Here is a 21,564-nt window from a genome sequence, read left to right as displayed (position 1 = left end):
AAAAATATCAGTTATCATTCAGATGGGACATACATAACCATACCCCTGTGGAGGGCTGTGTTTACCTCCACAGGGATGCAGAGGTGTTTCTGTATCCTCGTGCAGACAATCCCATTACTGTCAATTGAGAAGCAGCATCTGCACAGACACAGTGCTCTTAATGTAAAACCCATGATCATGGCCCTGAACATGCCCAGGGCGCATTTGAGGCTGTGCACCCACATGGATGTCATGTGAGCAATAGCTGTGTTCGTGCAGCTGTTGCATCCCTATTGACAGCAATGGGATTGCCTGCAGGGGGATGCATGGAACACCCTTGCATCCCTCTGCACATAAACACAGCCCCCCATGAGGTACGGTTTCTATTCCCCATGACTAAACCCCATAGGCTGGATGAAATGCGTCGGTGGTGTGGCCTCAACGGAGTCTAGGCTGCTTCTACTCCTTACATGGGGGTTTTGTATGATGGTACCACTCCTAGGACATTTTTTTTTCTTCAACTTCTGTGGAGCTGAGACGAGCTCTTTCTCTGCCAGAACTCATAGCGGCTGACAGCAGATGAGGACCTACAGTGCCTTGCAAAAGTATTCAACCCCTATAGCATTTTTCGTGTTTTGTTGCCTTGCAACCTGGTATTAACATGGATTGTTTGAGGATTTGCATCATTTAATTTATAGAACATGCCCATAACTTTGAAATTTTTTTTTTTTTTATTGTGAAGCAAATAACAAATAAGACAAAATAACAGAAAAATGTCAATGTGAAAAGTCAATTCACTCCCCTAAAGTCAATACTTTGTAGAGCCACATTTTACAGCTATCACAGCTCCAAGTCGCTTTTGATAGGTTTCTGAGCTTGCCACATCTTACACTGGGATTTTTCCCATTCCTCTTTGCAAAACTGCTCCAGCTCCTTCAAGTTGGATGGTTTGCACTTGTGAACAGCAGTCTTTAAGTCTGACCACAGATTTTCTATTGGATTGAGGTCTGGGCTTTGACTAGGCCATTCCAACACATTTACATGTTTCCCCTTAAACCACTTAAGTGTTGCTTTAGCAGTGTGTTTGGGGTCTTTGTCCTGCTTGAAGGTGAACCTCCGTCCTAGCCTCAAACCACACACAGAGTGGTACAGGTTTTGCTCAAGAATATCATTGTATTTAGCACCATCCATCTTTCCCTCAACCCCGACCAGTTCCCCAATCCCAGCTAGTGAAAAACATTCCCACAGCATGATGCTGCCACCACCATGTTTCACCGTGGGGATGGTGTTCTTTGGGTGATGTGTTGGGTTTGCACCAGACATAATGTTTTCTTTGGCCAAAAAGTTAAAATTTAGTCTCATCAAACCAGAGTACCTTCCTCCATACATTTTGGGAGTCTCCCACATGCCTTTCCGCAAACTCAAAACGTGCCATTTTGTTTTTTGCTGAAAGCAATGGCTTTCTTTTGGCCACTCTGCCATAAAACCCAACTCTATGGAGCGTACGCTTATTGTCTTGCTATGTTCAGATACTCCAGTCTCTGCTGTGGCACTCTTCAGCTCCTCCATGAGTTTTGGTGTGAGACCGTCTCTTGGCAGGTTTGCTTTTGTGCCATGTTCTTTCCATTTGGTTATGATAGATTTGATGGTGCTCCTAGGGATCATCAAAGATTTGGATAATTTTTTATAGCCTAACTCTGACTTGTACTTCTCAACAACATTGTCCCTTACTTGTTTGGAGAGTTCCTTGATCTTCATGACAGTGTTTTGTTAGTGGTGCCTCTTGCTTAGGTGTTGCAGCCTCTGGGGCCTTTCAACACAGGAGGACATCATTTCACTAATTATGTGACTTCTGAAGGTAATTGGTTGCACCAGAGCTTTTTATGGGCTTCGTAACAAAGGGGGTGAATACATACGCACATGCCAATTACCTTTTTTTTTTTCAGAAACATTTTTACGTTTTATGTATGTATTTTTCTAATTTTACTTCAACTTAGACTATTGTGTTCTGATCCATCACATATACAGTAATTCAGATTAAAAAAACATTGGACTAAAGACTGTGATGTAACAAAATAAGTAAAAAGCCAAGGGGGTTGAATACTTTTGCAAGGCGCTGTACCAGACCCTTAATTTTTTGTATGGGGCCATGATTTATGTACGCCCTGTGTGAACAAGGTCTAAAAGCAATGTTTTTATTCTGCCTGTGTGAACGAGGCCTTAATCTAAGGTTTTACCATCATCCACAGGTTTATAGAATTAGAGAATGAAATGATCAGTTATGTTGTACAAGGTTGGGTAACCTGGAGCAACCAACTAGAGTTGTTTAGAGTAGTTCTGAGCAGGTTTTGACCATTACTCTTTGCCATGGTATAAACCGGTTTTATTTGCAAATGTTACTTCTGTTGGGTGCTTTGATGGTATAACACACAGAGTATACAATAGGCCCAGTAGCGTTTGCCTGTTATAAACTCTATCTGCGCATTGACCACACTAATAATATTTTACTAGACAGTTTAAGAACTTTTTATATTATGCTAACAGGACTTGTAACCAGGGGATATCTGTAAATAATTTTGTATTTCTAAGTGTTGCTGTAACCAGTCTGTTGAAGCTATCAGACATTTGGTGTGAAAGATCACCATATGCTGAATTGCAGCTACCTGTTTGAGGACATCAATCCTGAACATCTACAGCTTGAAGGCAAAAGCAGCGATAAGTCAGCCATCCACGTCATCTCTGTGTTTTCCATTCATGTTACCATGAAGGATACATTCTTTTATCTAAGATAATTGTTTCCCTCCTGGGAAAATAAAAGGCTTTCATGAGTGGAAAAGCAAATGGGAAGCTATGATGGAGATGAATGGTTTGAGTTATCAAGCCCCAACATGTTATCTTAAAGGATGGGTGTTCAGGTAATTATCCTAAGCATCTGGGCTATGTGCCAGGTGTTCTACCACTCTTCCACCATAAGACTAGTGTTTTTACTTGTGTGAATTGTCCTTAACGGCTACTCTGCATAAAGAGTCTTGACTTGCATTCTCCGCGATTCTCTCACCCTCTAGCAATAATTACTGGTTCCCATTCATTCAGGTCATTTGGTGGAGCTGTGGTATGCAAATTTACATTACAGAAGATAATCGAGCACTGCATTTGGGGATTAATGGGCATTCATGTTGCAAACAGGGACAGTGTTCCCATGAAAAATACAGTAACAGAAAAAAAACTTTCTATTGTTCAAATGCTTATTGAGAGCAGACTATCTCCATGCTGTCAAATCCTAACTATAGCTCTGCAGTTTGAATACCGTAACATCTTCTGACAAGGAAAATCCACTATAAATAGACAATAATAGGATATATTCCTTTCTGTGTTGAAAAGTGTGTAACGTTATTCAGTCTGGTACTTAAATCTTAAAATTCTGGCTTATTTAAAGACCAATATTTCTATGGTGTGTGATATGTTACTCCTCTTTATGTATTATCACAAAGGCCAGGAGGGCGTTTGCAGCCCTTTGTCAGTTCTGTGTCACTTAAATTAAATCTGTAATGAGAGAAAATACAGATTGGCAGCCTCTCCTAAAAATGTTCATAGCCTGGCTGTCATACTAATCCAATGGCTTCAGGACTTTTTGAGGCATGGACCTGGAAACAAATATGCACATCAAGGGCCATGTTGTATGTTTTGCATATATTCATGGCCCAAAAAAACAATCAGTTTTATAAATGAACTAATCAAATTCATATCAATCAGTATATTTTACTCTGACTTTTTTGGTAATCAGGAAGCATTTATAGTGACAGAGAAAAATGCCAGTATAACAAAATAAACACATTCTAAATAAGCTTGGGCCCATCAGAGTGCCGAATTAGATCTCACAAGAAGCCAGATTTGGGCTGGCAGCTGTAGTTTGGAGACCCTTGATCTCCATGTTTTTTCAAGGACAGTGACCCCAAATATTGAACCCAGTCAGCAAGGCAATGATCATTTTCAAAGGTTCATCAATGGTAGCTTCCATTTTCCTCTTGGTACAGGTTTTCCTTAAAGTGATACTAGGCAGATCTAATAGGCACAAATAAATGCAGCTACAGTGGATATAAAAAGTCTACACACCCCTGTTAAAATGTCAGGTTTCTGTGATGTAAACAAATGAAATAAAGATAAATTATTTCAGAACTTTTTCCACCTCTTTAATGTGAGCTATAAACTGTACAACTCGATTGCACAACAAACTGAAATCTTTTAGGTGAAGGGAAAAAAAATAAAATACAATATGGTTGCATAAGTTTGCACACTAATATTTTGTTGAAGCACCTTTTGATTGTATTTATTTTATTTTTATTTTTGGGTATGAGTCTATCAGCATGGCACATCTGGACTTGGCAATATTTGCCCACTCTTTGCAAAAACACTCCAAATCTGTCAGATTGCAAGGGCATCTCCTGTGCACAGCCCTCTTCAGATCACCCCACAGATTTTCAATCAGATTAAGGTCTGGGCCATTCCAAAACTTTAATCTACTGGTGAAGCCATTTCTTTGTTGATTTGGATGTATGCTTTGGGTCGTTGTCATGCTGAAAAATTAAGTTCCTCTTCATTTTCAGCTTTCTAGCAGAACCTGAAGGTTTTGTGCTAACATTGACTGGTATTTGGAACTGTTCATAATTCCCACTACCTTAACTAAGGCCCCTGTTCCAGCTGAGGAAAAACAGCCCTAAAGCATGATTCTGCCACCACCATGCTTCACTGTGGGTATGGTGTTCTTTTGGTGGTGTGCAGTGTTTATTTTGCACCAAACATATCTTTTGGAATTATGGCCAAAAAGTTCAACTTTAGTTTCATCAGCCCATAACACATTTTCCCACATGCTTTTGGGAGACTTCAGATGTGTTTTTGCAAAATTTAGCTGGTTTTGGGTTTTTTTTTCTTAAGAAAAGGCTTCCATCTTGCCACTCTACCCCATAGCCCAGACATATGAAGAATATGGGAGATTGTTGTCACATGTACCACACAGCCAGTACTTGCCAGATATTTCTGCAGCTCCTTTAATGTTGCTGTAGGCCTCTTGGCAGCCTCCCTGACCAGTTTTCTTCTCATCTTTTCATCAATTTTGGAGGGACGTCCAGTTCTTGGTAATGTCACTGTTGTGCCATATTTTCTCCACTTGATTGTCTTCACTGTGTTCCATGGTATATCTAATGCCTTGGAAATTCTTTTGTACCCTTTTCCTGACTGATACCTTTTAACAATGCAATTCCTCTGATGCTTTGGAAGCTCTCTGCGGACCATAGCTTTTGCTGTAGGATGCGACTAAGAAAATGTCAGTAAAGACCTACTAGAACAGCTGAACTTTTTGTGGGGAATCCGAGGCACTTTAACCACTTCACGCAAATCGCTGTACCTGTACGTCGGTACTTTGACGTTAAATACCGGGGTAATGGCAGCAGCTAGCTCGGTAGCAGCAGAGAATATCACGTCCTTTCCCCTCTGAGTCTGGATGCCGAGCGAGGGAAAAATGGCCCCTACTCGGCTCCATAATATAACATAACATTAGATGGCGAAATTAACGTTTGACATCTAATGTCCCTTTTAAGACCCCAATGGTCTTAAAGGAATTTTTTTTTTTTTTTTTTTATTGCATTTAAGTCTAAATGTTAGATCTGAGGTATTTTTGATGTCCGATCTCACATTTAGGAGGTCCTCTCATGTTTTTTTTTTTTTTTTTTTTTTTTTTCCTCAAGGGATATTAACATTCCTTGTAATAGGAATGAAAGTGACCCAAACATTTTTTTTAATTTTTTTTTTTTAAAGGACAGTAAAAAAAAAAAAAAAGTAAAATAAGAAAAAAAAAATTTAAAGCACCCCTTCCCGGTAAGCTCGCACGCAGAAGCGAACTCATACACAAGTTGTATGAAAACTGTTTTCAAACCTCACATGTGAGGTATTGTTGCGATCGTTAGAGCAGGAGCAATAATTCTAGCCCAAGACCATCTCTGTAACTCAAAACTGGTAATGTGTAAAAAATTTTAAACATCGCCAATGGAGATTTTTAAGGGCCAAAGTTTGTCGCCATTCCACATGCGGGTGCAATTTGGAAGCGGGTATCCATTTACTCGGCGTAACATTATCTTTCACAATATAGAAAAAAATTGGGCCAACTTTACTGCTGTCTTTTTTTTTTTTTAATTAAAAAAGTATTTTTTCCCCAAAAAATTGCGCTTGTTAGACAAAATACAGAAATACGCAAATACAGTGTGACATAGTATTGCAATGACCGCCATTTTATTCTCTAGGGTATCTGGAGATATATATATATATATATATATATATATATATATATATATATACACAAATATATTATAATGTTTGGGGTTCTAAGTAAGTAAAAAAAGATCAAAAAGAGCCTCTGGGCTAAAGTGGTTAAGTGATGGCAGGTGTGTACTGACTCCTATTTAACATCAGTTTGAATGTGATTGCTTAATTCTGAACACAGCTACATCCCCAGTTATAAGAGGGTGTGCACACTTATGCAACCACTTTATTTTATTTTTTTTTTATTTTTACCCCCCCCCCCCCCCCCCCCCAAAAAAAAAAAAAGATTTTAGTTTGTTTTTCAATTGTGTTATACAGTTTATAGGTCACATTAAAGGTAGAAAAAGTTTTGAGATTATTTTCCTTTGTCTCATTTCTTTACATCACAGAAACCTGACATTTTAACAGGGATGTGTAGACCTTTTTATATCCACTGTATAGAATCATCAATACATCATTAAATGTATTTTTGAATACAGATAGGTAAGCATCTGAATTTGACCTTGTATAATTATGTTGCAGTCACTGTACAGCAGGGCTGGAGTGTTAGAGGAAGAAGCAGTACAAGGAGCCAGTCAGTTCATGTGCCGACAAGAAGCATGTTGATGAGCAAAAGCAAAGAAATGAGAAGGTTCAGTTTTGCGCAGAGATAGTCTTTAAGAAGCAGATTTCTAAAGCAGTGAGTGCTGCAAGTGAATTTATTGCCATTCGGAAACACACCATGGAGATACACTAGCAGTAAAAGTTAGGTGAATGTCATATTCATTGCTTTATGGATGCTTCACCACAAATAAGTAAACATTTACCAAATCTTTAAGAGCCCTTTCACACTGGGACGGGAGCGGCGTCAGCGGTAAAACGCTGCTATTATTAGCGTAGTTTTACCGTCTGTATGCGGCCGCTAGCGGGGCGGTTTTACCCCCCGCTAGCGGCCGAGAAAGGGTTAAATACCACCGCAAAGCGCCTCTGCAGAGGCGCTTTGCCGGCGGTATAGCCGCGCCGTCCCATTGATTTCAATGGGCAGGAGCGGTATACACACCGCTCCTTCGCCGCTCCGAAGATGCTGCTGGCAGGACTTTTTTTACCGTTCTGCCAGCGCATCGCTCCAGTGTGAAAGCCCTCGGGGCTTTCACACTGGAATGAAAGTAGCGGCACTTTCGGGTCGGTTTGCAGGCGCTATTATTAGTGCAATAGCGCCTGCAAACCGCCCCAGTGTGAAAGGGCTCTTAGAGGTTTATTGGAGAGCCTAAGGACTTTCTATGGCTAGGAAAATAGGTTTGTCATTGAATTGCCATTTAAATTCTCCCAAGTATAGAATGGTTTCAACTTTTTTATTAGTTGACTGGTCCTCTGAGGCTCTACCGCTGGTTCTAGTTTCTTGATTGGCTAAGAGAGCTTTTACCACAGGCCATAATATTTTACTGAGACTTTAAGCATCCTTTAGTTTTTGCATGGTGCATTTTGCAGAAAGTTTACTGAATAATGTAGCATAATGTGTTCTCTTATTTTGAGCCATAATACATTTACACAATTGTCTTGATTATTTTTGATGTTGTGCCACTAGTTTATTTTATTTATTTTTTTATCAACATCTTGTATTCCTTTGAAAATGACCTGTTTGGCCATGAGCCTTTCTTTTGTGCCCTTATTGTCTGTGCAACAATTGGTGTTCAGCTTTATTCTTTAACTTTTGAGTTCCCTAAGCCATGAAGAAGCCAGCTTGCCCTCTCCTATTATTTATGTTCCCATCTATTGAGTCTGTGTTTGTTAAACAAATTAAAACCCTTTGATGAGCAGAGCTCAGTGCAAATTAAACACATTTAGCAAATGTGGAACATTTTCAGTTGTAATGTTTGTGTTCCTGACGGAGATCAGTCTGTGCTATTGAGTTATGTTGTGTGTGTGTGTGTGCATATCTCTCTATATTGTAATCTCAAGCAAAAAGCTTGCTTTTTAAATTGGCGTGATCTGCTAGGTCATAAATAGGGTTATCCAAAGTTATATCCAAAGTACTCTATCGATAGGTCTGAAATAAAAACGATGTAAGGAAATCCGTGACAAAGTTGGGCTCCACACTCCACAGTTCATCTCAGGTGCAGGCTTGGTTCGTCTTCACCAAGGCAGTCAATTGTACCAGCAACAGGAATACGACATGCCCAAATGCAAACAGCATTCTTCCCTTATTCAAATAGCCAGCATGCACCATGTCTACTCTGACATGTTTTGTGCTAGGCACAGCGCTTTCTTAAAGTATACAGGCAAATCCTATTTTTAGTTTTGGATGTAGTGCAGAGGGATTCGAATGCTTGTCAGTTTTTATTGCTGTATGTTCACCCGCTCTATTTGTCCTGTTTTATTGAAAGTGAAAGTAAGAGAAAATCCCAAATGTTTGGTTGTCCCCTGAAATGTAATCAAAGGGAAATCTTCCAATGGGGACACTGGGGAACACCAAGGAACTACCTTAATTTGCAGGGATTTCTTCTCACTTCCTGTTTGGCTTTGGGACAGGAAGTGAAAAGAAATCTCCGCAATGGGTCACAGATGGCGAAAAATAATCTGACGGTTTATAACCCTTCCTTACGCGGTCTGGAGCGCTCATGCTCCCCGTCCGGCTCCCGCTGTGATTATACGCAGTGGAGGTTGATCATCGGGTACCGCGGATTTGGTGTCCACCATCACTCGCGGATCCTTCGGTACAGAGGGAGAACTGTGGTCTGCCTATTTAAACAAGGCAGATTAGAAGGTCTGGATCCTGTGTTCCCGGTTAACCCTTTGATCACCCCTGATGTTAACCTCTTCCCAGCCAGTGTCGCCAGTACAGTGACAGTGCATATATTTTTAGCACTGATCACTGTATTAGTGTCACTGGTCCCCAAAAAGTGTCAAAAGTTTCAGTGTTCGATTTGTCTGCCGTAATATTGCAGTCCCGCTATAACTTGCTGATCGCAAGTTATCCCGTAGTTTGTAGATTCTCTAGTTTCTCTAACGTTTGTGCAAACCAATCAATATACACGTATTGGGATTTTTTTTTCTGCTTTTCTCTGCTACACCAAAAATGTGTAGCAGAGTACATAGTGGCCTAAATTGATAAAGAAATTTTGATTCTCTTATTTTTTTTTATTTATTTTTTTTTTTATTGAATATGTTTTATAGCAGAAAGTACAATTTTTAATTTTATTTTTTTTTAGTATCGTCAGTCTATTTTTGTTTATAGTGCAAAGAATAAAAACCGCAGAGGTGATTAAATGCCACCAAAAGAAAGCCCTATTTGTGGGGGGGAAAAAAAGGACATACATTTTATTTGGGTACAGTGTCCGCATGACTGCGCAATTGTCAGTTAAAATAACGCAGTGCCGTATCGCAAAAAATGGATGGTCATGGGGGGGGGTAAATCTTGCGGAGGGTAAAGGGTGGGTTTTACTTGCTCTTTATTTCCCTGCAAAGGTAAAGCACAATTGGCTACTATGCATAGCATAGTAGTCCATTATGTGTCACTTACCTGAAACCGAAGCCTACGATGTCACCGATGTCCCCACTATTAGCGAGCGTCCATCTTCCCCCCTCTTCCTTCCGGGGCCGCGAACTCCGGCTCTTTAACTGGCCCGAGTCGCGTGACGCAGGAGCGGCCAGTCAAAGCATGGCCCCTTTAGAAGCGGCATGATCTGCCCTTTCTAAATTGCGTATGCTCCGTAGACATCGGGGCACGGCTTTATTGTAAATATCTCCTAAACTGTGGAGGTTTAGGAGCTATTTCCAGCACCTACAGGTAAGCCTTAATATAGGCTTACCTGTAGGTAAAAGTGGTTGTACACGATGTGCAACCACTTTAAAGAAACCGTTGCTGGTACATTTTTAACATGTTTTTTAAGTTTATCTCTTGTGAGAACATTACCATTTTATAAAATGGGGAACAGTCATAGCTCATGTAACTTGTTTTCTGTCTCTTTTGGGAGATTTCCCTTCTCTTCCTGTTTTTAATGTGAAAGTTGTCACTGTAGCAGGAAGTAAGGCGAAATTTCCAAAAGGGCAAAGCAATAAAAAGCTAACGTAGGTTGCAGCCTCCCCCCACCCTACCAATAACCAGTGTTTTTACTGCTGTTGTGCCCATGTTAAATACATTTCCCATGACTTCCTATGCTGGTGACAGTGTTGTTCATTGCTGTGGCCCCTGGTGAGAAATCCATTCCGCTATTTCTCCTGGTGTCCTAACCTTTGACACTGGGACAAAAAAGTAAGGATAAATCAAACATTTTAGAGTTGTCACTAGAGCAGTTGGTAAATCATCCAATAGGGACAAATATACCAGTGACAATGGTAAAATAGGAGTACCCCTCACGTTGGGTAGCCTTCCTCTTATTACCTGTAATGTCCCCAGGAAAAGAAATGAAGGAAAATTTCTCCAATTGGACACAAAAATCAAAAAATAAAACAACTGAAGTGCAAAAACCTATCTAAAAAAAAAAAAATGGGGCTTTACAGAAACTTAACATGATTGTGATGAGGAATTAAAAATTGCTAGGTTCGTAATTGTAAAATAAGTCTAATTGCTTCCTTGTTTTGCATTCCACATACGGTAGTTCTTTTTCTGTCTAGCAGTTTCAGGTATTTGAAAGGAAGGTAAACTTCAGCATTACAAACTCTTATCAATGAGTTGCATTGCAAGTCAGGCTATATAAACAATGAGTGTAGGCCTCTGAGTTGTTCTTTAATAATAAAACTTTAGATGACTTTCATTATATAAGCTGCTCTTATTACAAAACTAATAAAAGGCTTCCAAGAGGCTCCTATTTATTCTTCACTATATTGTTTTGGCTTTATGAAGCAATACTTCAGGGATCCAGTGACAATAAAATGGCCTCTGGTGCAATCTATTGACTTCCAATGTTTATTATTAGGTGTGTTTTTAAATGCCATAACTTGAATTCAGACTTCAGTATCCAGAAAATTGTTAAGTTTAATTGAGCATAACTGTTTTCTTCCTGAATGATCTGAAATACCAGTAATCATTTTTTTTGCCCTTCCTTTTTGTAGTGTTTTTATCTTACATGTACTATACACTTGGCTAATGCCTGATCCCTGCATACCACAATCTGGATGACAGTTACACATACTATTGAATCTTGCTTGCTGAATGTAAATACCCCCAGAGCGTTGGCCATATGTTGTATGATTATCTCTCATCCAAATCAAGACCACATTGAGAGAGAACATACTTTACATCCAATTTTTTTGTAAACTCTCTTAAGTGATTGATTTGAAATCAAGTTAAACTGCACTTTCCAAAAGTTTTGTTAATCCACAAATATGTATTAGAGATGAGCAATTGTATTGCCATTTGCTGGCACATTCTAACATAGAGCTGGCATTCTGTAATGATGAACAATATATGGCACTTGAGCAACAAGAAATCATGTTTATTTGGACCAATTCTGATTCAGTGTTCTGACCTGCCACTTCATTTTCTGAGCTCATTTATTTATTACATAGTAATACCTGCACTTTTATGAGGGTGGAAAAGATAGTAAATAACCGCCAATAATTCGGTATTTGGCATACCTTGGTACATTGCACCATTGAATAGTGATGTAGCTTATTGTAGAGTTGATGGCCTATAAGTAAATGTATAGACTATAGTGTTTGTTCCTCTGAGTTTCACAGCCAGCAAACAAGGCTGTTTAGGGATCCCTTCTTATACTCCATTTGTAAGCAACAGATGGACCTTTGCCCCATTGTTTACATTGTATGTAGTGTTGTCTGTAAATGGGGCACCTTTTATATCTGACTGGAAAAAACACAATGAAACTATTAGGGATGCACCGATACCAGTTTTATAAGACCAAGTACCGATACTTTTTCTCAAGTACTCGTCAATACCATTTAGTGATACCTATTTTTAGTGTCATGTGTCACATTATTAAATAAGCTAATATGTTAATTTAATACTAAATCAATGTTATGTGGTTCTTTTTATTTTATTCTTTTTATTATTACACACCATTATTATTATACACCAGACTCTCTTTACAAATCTCACTGAAACCAGCCCCGCACATATATGAACCTGGACATAAAGGTGTCGATCTTACTATTGGAGCATTTGCATGAGTACAAATACAAATGCTTAGTATCAATATCAGTATCAGTGCATCGCTAGAAACTATTGTGGGTAGCACGGTGGCTGTACCTTTCGTACCCTCCCATTATAGTGCCATATATTTGGCTTCGGTTCTTAGCGGATAACACTGAGTGAATTTTGTATGCCCTCCCATATGTAATGGGTTTTCTTTCACAATCCAGTTCAAAAATATTTAATGTGTTTTTATGTTTCTGCCTAAACTGACCCAAATGTTTTCATTTTGTTTTTATGACCTTGCATCGTAAACTCCTGAAAGGTTGGGGTTTATATGAATGGTGTAAAGCATTTTGCCTAAAAAGTCAGCACTATGCAAGTATAAGAAATACGTATAGCTCTTCAGTCTATGCTGGGTACACTTTGTATTTACACAGAATAGCCTCTTTTACTTTCACAGTTTCTATAACTCTTTTTGGCAGGAATGTGTTTTACTATGAAATGACACACCAGGCTCACTCATACTGCATGTGTTGTCCAGCGGACATCCTGCATGGAATCACAAGGCAGCACAGTGCGCAGCAATGCAAATAAGTTGGCTCCTGCCATGAAAAGAGAAATGGACAGCAATGCAATAAACAATACACATCACTGCGAGTGTTTAAGGTGTGCTAAAAGCAACATACATGTTATGAAACCAGTCTAAGCACATTTTCTGGCAAAATAACCCTATAATAATTTTAAATGATGTCTGTTTCTCTAATGAACCTCCCTATTTTTGTTTTATAGAGCTGGAGTGGTCCGGAAAAGCTGCTGGCCCTGGATGAACTTATAGACAGTTGTGAACCAACTCAAGTAAAGCATATGATGCAAGTTATTGAGCCTCAGTTTCAGAGGGACTTTATATCTTTACTGCCTAAAGAGGTGAGATTTGTCAGCTGTTAGAGGGCACAGCTAGTTGTATAAACACAAGCCGCCCTCATCTGCCACCTTTAACTGCTGCTAAGCTAATTACGATATTCAGCAAAGTCACTTGTGCTGTGTTAATTGGTGCTTAAGAGCGATGCAAGCCGACACATCTTTGTGACTTAGCGCAGTAATTCCATGATTAATGTGCGCTTATGAGTGAAAGCAGATTGTCAATCATGGCAAGTCCCAAGTCTTGCTTGAAGATATGTTTTAGATACGAGCTTTATTCTTAACACAGGTTTTACTACTGCTGAGTTCATGTTTTACTTTTGCTCAATCTATAGATCTTTGTAATCACAGTAAAATAACGCTGCTATAGCTGCATTTGTTTCTGTTTATACCAGGTGTTGTGGTGAGTGCTGCATTGTAGAGCTGTGTATCCTGTCATAACCTCTCCCCATGCACAGAGCATTGATCCACACTGCATTGCAGGCTCCTCCATACAGCAGTACAGTTATTCTCCCTAATACAATGGCTATAAGATGGGTTTCCCATATTGCATTCATTAGAGATTGCTCGATTTATCATTCTGCTTTACGTGATCTTCATACGTTTATAAACGTTGCTTGGATTTACTGATTGTTAAATTTATAAAATCGAGTTATTTCATGATCTTTTTGTTAAGCTTTTCTTGTCATTTGTGGCCCTCCACCAAGAGAATATTTCTTAATAATGTGATCAGGTTTTTGATCCTCACTTCCTAATCTAGTGCTCTTATACAGCAAATCATGATGAAATTTTGATTAGCAATACAATGATGGTGGCAGTGTCACACTTTGTTAGAATGTTTACCGTCAAATTTAAGTGGGCACTTAAGATGAACGTGGTCTGCATTTTTTTCTTTCTTTGAAGATCTCGTTGGGCCGAAGAAACTGCTCAAATAATTATAGAACGGTGGTCTAAAATGTCTAATATTTGGTGTGGCAGCATGTAACCAGTGAAAACCTTAACCACAGTATGGTTGTCACCTCATACCTTTAAAATTGAACACTCAAATTACACATGTTCAGAGGATTATTTATTGCATATAAGGCACTAAGTGAGTTTAATTAACACCTTAATCAGCCACAGAACCTGTGTTCGGTTTTAAAGGGATGGCAACTTTAAGGCTGGGTTCACACTATTGCAAATTTGATGCAATAGCTGGAGATTTTGACCGGCTCTCTATGAAGCCGGTTCACATATCTCCGCTGTGGCTCCGGTGCGAATTTGCACAGGAGCCCTGTGTGTCTTTTGGTCCATTTCAGGTCCGAATTCGGCTAAACATTCTGCTAAAATCAGACCTGAAACTGTGAACGGGGACGCGCAGGACCCCTGCTGGAAGCCGCATCGGTATTAGGTGTGAACCCAGCCTATAGGTTTAAGGCCTGGTGTACACTGCTGCTGGTAAACGGACATTTAGGAGCAGTTGGGAGTTTTTTTTTTTTTTCCAAATGCCCCTGAACTCTCCTTTATATTATCTTATCAGTACATGAACACAGTTTACAGTCGTTTCTAGGCAGTTGAGTTTAGAGGCATTTTTTTGGAACGAAAAAAAATGCGTTCAGAAGCTGAGTTTACAGGCATTTCAAGCGTTAAACGCGGTAACTTGTGTTTAGCCATGTTTCGTTTACAGTCATTTTTCATTTTTGGCTATTTTGATATTGAGATATATATATATATATATATATATATATATATATATATATATATATATATATATATATTTAAAATGCTTCTAAACACAAACGCTGCAAAACGTAGCTAAACTGACGTTTTAAATATGGGTTACTATCTGTTAGATTAAATCGTTCAGGAGAGTTTGTAAAAATTCCCATGTACATGAAGCCTAAATCACAGAGATTTTGATGTTACCTATGTTTCTTTGCCTAAATACTGTAATATACAGCTATATCATAAAGCTAGTAGCATTTTAGAGGCAGGGTATGCTAAGTGCCATCATTTTTTTAAGCTTGAAGGGTGGTGGTGGGGGGGGCTTTTAAAAAAAACTTTGCAAGTATTTTTGCACGTGTCAAACTTTGGCCACTTGTTTCCTGTGCCGAGTAAGGGCAGGAGATCAATTATATAGGAGGCAAGAAGTTCTTCAGGCACAAAAACGTGAAAGAATATGCATGTTGCGCATAGAAATGTGTGAGGCCAAAAATGCCTCATTATTCTCACAAATAGCGAATGTATTCATTTAAAGCAAAAGTTTGCCTTCGGGGACGTGTGACCACAGTACGGGGAGACGCTGCCCGTACCAGCTGTTATTTTTTTTTTTTTTTTTTTTTTTTTTTAGAAGAGCGAAGCCATGCAGCCATGCATTCATTCAGAGTTCTGTGAATGAATGAACTACAACTACCATTATCCTTTGCGGCTATTGGGTTGTTGTTGTTAATGAGCTACCACAGTGCTGTTAGCCTATTGAATCTTCCTGTCGGTTGTGAAACTGCCTCTCCCTGTACGCTCCGTATGGTGTCCTGCAGGGCACCAGAGATCTGCTGATCATAAGTGCAATGCTTTCCAGGATCCTAAAGAAAAATTGTAAATGCATATGTTTTTACTGCAAAAAATGTGTATTTTTTTTTTTTTTAAATAACTTTTCCCTTAAAGTGGATGTAAACGCTCTCATATACCCAGTGAAGTGAATAGCCTCACATGATACACAGAAATAAAACAAATCCTCCTACATGAGTTTTGCTTGTATATCTGCTGTTTTTCCCTTTCTACACTCTTCGAAAAGTGAAGATCGTGTTAAAAGTCTTTCTTCATCTTTCAGCAGGGTGGAGAGACTGAACTTAAACTGTAAGAGCTGATTGGAACAAAGGGAACATGCAGAGCTGTATTCTGAATAGACAAGTTCCGTGCTGCTCTCCCTCTAAGCTCCCATCAGAGAACTGGTCAGAAGTGACTCTGATAATAGAGGAAAGAAGCACCAGAAGGACACTTAGAGCTTTGGAGAGATACAAGTAAACACTACAGATATATGTGCCTAGTTCAAATTTCACCAATGGGGTTTACAACCACTTTAACCACTTCAGCCCCGGAAGGTTTTACCCCCTTAATGACCAGAGCATTTTTTGCGATACGGCGCTGCGTCGCTTTAACTGACAATTCTGTGGCCGTGCGACACTGTACCCAAACAAAATTGATGTCTCAACCCCTCCCCGACAAATAGAGCTTTCTTTTGGTGGTATTTGATCACCCCTGCAGTTTTTATTTTTTGTGCTATAAACAAACAAAGACTGACAATTTTTTGAGCATAACATTTTTTATTTTTTTTTTTAACTTTTTGCTAGAATACATATCGCCACCCAAAAAAGATATATATATATATATATATATATATATATTATAACAACCGTATTCATCAGTTTAGGCTGATATATTTTCTTCTACATATTTTTGGTTAAAAAAATCACAATAGGCGTATATTGATTGGTTTGCGCAAAAGCTATCAAGTCTACAAACTATGGGATAGATTTAGTGACTTTTATTTATTTATTATTTTTATTATTTTTACTGGTAATGGCAGCGATCTGCGTTTTTTTTTTTTTTTTTTTTTGGGGGGGGGGGGGGGGGAGACTGATACATTGCGGCGGACAAATCTGACCCCAAATGACACTTTTTGGAGACCAGTGACATTATTACTTTGATCGGTGCTATAAAAAATGCACTTATCAATGGAAAAATTACACTGGCAGGGAACTGGTTAACACTAGGGGGTGATCAAGGGGTTAAGTGTGTTCCCTCAGCTTGTTCTAACTGTATGTTGGATTGGCTTACTAAAACATGACAGAGATCACTGTTCCCGATTACAGGGAACAGCAAACCTCTAATGTCAATAGGCATAACAGGGAAATGTCTTGTTTTACATAGGCAGTTCCCTGTTCTGCCTCTCCTTGCTGCGATCGCCGGCCGACATCGAGTCTGCGAGACCCGCGGGCACGCCCCTCAGTGCGCGTGCGCCCGCTATTCTGCTTTTGCAGACTGACGCACAGGTACGTCAGTTTGTGCAGGAGAGCCATTCTGCCAACGTATATAGGTGTGAGCCGGTCGGCAAGTGATTAAGCATGACTAAGCGTTGAAATGTGAACAGTCAAGATTACAAACAATGGAATTCTAAATTGTGAGCATAGTCACAAACTACAAAAGGTTAAGGTGTGAATGGACCATTAATGGGGACTGTTCAGGTCTTTAATTTGGTGTTTGCATATCCAGTTGTTATAATAACCTTGCAGAGCAAATATTAAAAATAATTTTTACCTGCCAAGACTAGTTGCTGTAAACCATTAGAAAAACATGAGAGCCTGTATGATGCTACAGGCAGTATATTTGACGAGGCCCAGGGCAAAGCAAATACTTTGACCACTTGCCTGCATTCAGCATAACATGCTCTCCTAGGAAATCACTCAGGCATGTTTATTGCATGTCAGACCCTCTTATTTATTGTGGGAAGTGTATATGGGTACCACAGGCCTCTAAGTAGAATGACCACCAGCTAGGTTGACTTTCGCATTGTTTTCCCCCTAGATTAATATGATAGTGCTGGCTGTATGCACACAACTATGCTTGTTAGATGAATGTGGTCAGATTGTTCACTGTCTGGCCACCATATACTGCCTGTGATATGCTTTTCATCTAGCAGTGCTCCTCAATCTCTCCCTTAGAGTTCATTCACACAGGCAGAAATAATGCTGCGTTTAGATGCATTCAGCAGATAGTTTTGTATGCATCTAAACACAGCACTATAGTATTCAATGAGCCCATATACATAGCTGCGTGTACATGTGAAAATGTGCGCTGCGTTTAGCTGTGCAGAAAAAAAGTAGGACACCTGCTTCCAGGACCACCCAGATCTGCAAATTTTACGCACGTAAATGTGTAGCCATTTATTTGACTGAAAGGAGAATTGTACACGGCTAAATGCAATACACATATAAACGTGTCTAAATGCAAGTATTTTAGATGTGTATTTTTTTTTGCAGGATCTTCTGCTAGCTGTGTTAACAAGAACCTGCGTTTAGTGCAGAAAGTACGCATATATATACCTGTGATAATGAGGCCATAGCCACCTAAATGTAACAGTTTCCAGCAGTATATATAACATTCATTACAATTCTGCCATTCTGGATACTTGAAGCAATATATTGTTCCAGTGCCAGCTGTAAACAGTTTGTTTTTTAGCTCTGCTTTTTAAAGTAATTTCTCGATCTTTAATAAGGGTGGTTTAATACCTCACATGAGCTAAGCATAGAAATTTCAAACAAATTGCATCTATTGCTGATACGCATATGTCATCCTACAGGGATTGGTTAACTAAAACTGGAGCATGCAAAATTTGGTGCAGTTCTGCATAGAAACCAATCAGCTTCCAGGCTTTTTCTGTCAAAGCTTAATTGAACAAACTGAAGTTAGAAGCTGATTGAGAGCTGCACCGGCTTTTGCACTCTCCAGTTTTAGTAAATCAACATAGTCTGTTTTTACTTGTGTATTCTGGTATTTACTACTCTGTTCTCATCAACACACTCAGTACAATTTTTTAAAACAATGTTTGTGTTTTCTTAACCAATTCAGCCCCAGAAGATTTGGCTGCTCAATGACCAGGCCATTTTTTGCGATTCTGCACTGTGTCGCTTTAACTGACAATTGCATTTTTTGTGGTATTTGATCACCTCTGTGGTTTTTATTTTTTGCGCTATAAACAAAAGAAGAGCGACAATTTTGAAAAAAAAACACAATATCTCTTACTTTTTGCTATAATAAATATCTCACATTTTTTTCAAAAAAACAAATTTTTTCCTCAGTTTAGGCTGATATGTATTCTTCTACATATTTTTGGTAAAAAAAAAAAAAAAAAGCGTATATTGATTGGTTTACGCAAAATTTATAGCGTCTACAAAATAGGGGATCGATTTATGGCATCTTTATAATTTTTGGGGGTTTTTTTTAGTAATGGTGACGATCTGCGATTTTTACATTGCGGTGGACAAATTGGACACTTTCGACACATTTTGGGACCATTGACAATTATACAGCGATCAGTGCTATAAAAATGCACCGATTACCGTGTCACTGGCAGTAAAGGGGTTAACAATAGGGGCGATCAAGGGGTTAAAGGGGTTGTAAAGGTTCGTGGCTTTTCACCTTAATGCATCCTATGCTTTAAGGTGAAAAAACACCTGCCAGTGACCCCCCGTTTTACTTCTCTACTCTTTACTTACTCTACCTGAACCCTCGAACTTGCCCCATGTGGAGGCGCAGTCTCTCTGCTAGGGGGTTCTCGGCTATTGATTGGATAGTTTGATAGCAGCGCAGCCATTGGCTCCTGCTGCTGTCAATCAAATCCAATGACGCGGCAGCCAGGGGGCAGGGCCAAGTCCAGCATGTGGCGTCTGTGGACGCCCTTGCTGGACTCGGGAGCGCACTCGCAAGATAACACCCTCCCCCCCGCCCAGAAGAGCGCTTCTCCTAGGGGGTTATCTGATGCGGGGAGGAGCCGAGAGGGCCACTGAGGGACCCCAGAAGAGCAGGTTCGTGGCCACTCTGTGTAAAACGAGCTGCACAGTGGAGGTACAGTAAGTATGATATGTTTATTATTTGAAAAAAAAAAAAAATGAACCTTTAGTGTCACTTTAACTGTGTTCCCTAGGTGTGTTCTAACTGTGATCGGTGTTCATACTTAGTATGAACACACGATCTGTCTCTAAACACATCCCGGTTCTCGCTCTGTCATCGCCCCCGTCGGGCACTCGTATCGGCTGCGGATGCGCCCCTAGTGGCCAAAAGAAAAAGCGACGTAAGGTAATGTTGATTTGCCCAGCCGAGCTAACCTGCCACAGTAAAACTGCGGCAGCTGGTCCGGAAGTAGTTAAAGCGGTAGTGAACTGCCATGCTTTTATTTTTTTTTATTTTTATTTTTTTTAACCGGCAAGGTAAAGTTATAATGTGCTACTTACCTTAAAACAAAGCCCTCCATCTTTGTGTCCTCCCGCCATCTGATTGGCCGCGCCACAATTACGTCGCTTCCGCGCATGTGCGTCGAAGCTTCTATTTACAGCATGGGCATGCCGTTCTTTCAGAGCGCATGCACCAGTGAGTTCACTGGCTCATTCACAATTAAATATCTCCTAAACGGTGCACGTTTAGGAGATATTTACTGTACCCCTATAGGTAAGCCTTATTATAGGTTTACCTATAGATGGATATCAACCATGGGAGTTTACTCCCACTTTAAACTTTAAAATAGTTTGTCGTTTACTGTCTTGATTATAGCAGTAACTTTGTATGCCTTGTTTATTTTAGAGGAAAATTTTAGAAATTTAGAATTTTAGAAAACATATAGTCTGTTCAATTGTTTCTAATTTTATTTTGGTCATATTCAATAGTTTAAAGCTCATGGTTTAATGAAGGGGGATGTTTTAAGAGGATATTCTGGCAATAGTTTAATTGAATGTCTTTAGAGAACTACACTTAGAAATAAGTAATTTCCTCCCTGATTTGATGTGTCTCATTTACCACAGCCAGCTGTTGCAATCTGGCACTGCACCATACTGCAATACAGAATGTGGCGTATATACAATGTGGCAGTACACTGATTTAAAACAATAAAGGACAAAGCTGGGGCAGTGTTTGAAAAGTCTAGATCACATTTGGCTGTACAAGAATGGTCTTTTTTTTTTTTCCAAAATATACAGTAGTAGACAAAAAAGGCTTGTCTAATTTATAACACCTTATATTTCTAACAACTCATTTGCAATTGAAATGACTTGTACAAATGTTTCCTGTTAATATCAATATCTATTACCACTATGTTAATGCTGTGAAAAGTGCAGAAAAATCAGCATTTTAATGTGAGCTTTCAAACCGCAGTGAGAGACATTGAGCAGATGTTAAAAGAGGTTGAATTCCTGGGAGCTGAAACGCAGGTGCATCAGTTAAGCAAATGCCAAATAATTTAAAGGGGAACTGTGCAATATGCAGTTCTGCATTTGCCAAGCATAAGGAGCCTGCAAATGTTTTAGAATAATGGTGCTGCGTAGTCATAGCCAAACCTATTTCAGTAGGGCGAGGAATAGAGGAAAGTCAATCATTTTACACAATCAAGTCTGTGGACGCAAAGTGTAGATTATTAGGCTTTGACTTCAATTATGGTGTTGTGTGTGTGTGTGTATATATATAATTTTTTTTTTTTTTTTTTGTATCAGACCTGGTGGTCTTAGAAGTCAAAGCTAAATGTCTCCTATGAAAGGTTT

General features: G+C 39.3%; 1 protein-coding gene across 9 annotated transcripts in view; it reads left to right on the top strand.

Annotated features, from left to right (window-relative positions):
- FBXW7 (F-box and WD repeat domain containing 7) overlaps positions 1 to 21,564 on the top strand; it is a 350,901-nt gene that overhangs the window by 309,664 nt on the left and 19,673 nt on the right. For all 9 annotated transcript variants that reach the window (XM_073605052.1, XM_073605081.1, XM_073605062.1 and 6 more), the window contains one exon: positions 13,151 to 13,285. In XM_073605052.1, the coding sequence (XP_073461153.1) occupies positions 13,151 to 13,285 (135 nt within the window). The remainder of the gene's footprint in view (positions 1 to 13,150; positions 13,286 to 21,564) is intronic.

This window comes from Aquarana catesbeiana, linkage group LG01 (assembly GCF_042186555.1).
Source record: "Aquarana catesbeiana isolate 2022-GZ linkage group LG01, ASM4218655v1, whole genome shotgun sequence".
In the NCBI taxonomy this organism is placed as follows: Eukaryota; Metazoa; Chordata; class Amphibia; order Anura; family Ranidae; genus Aquarana; species Aquarana catesbeiana.
This window is presented reverse-complemented; position numbering and strand designations above follow the sequence as displayed.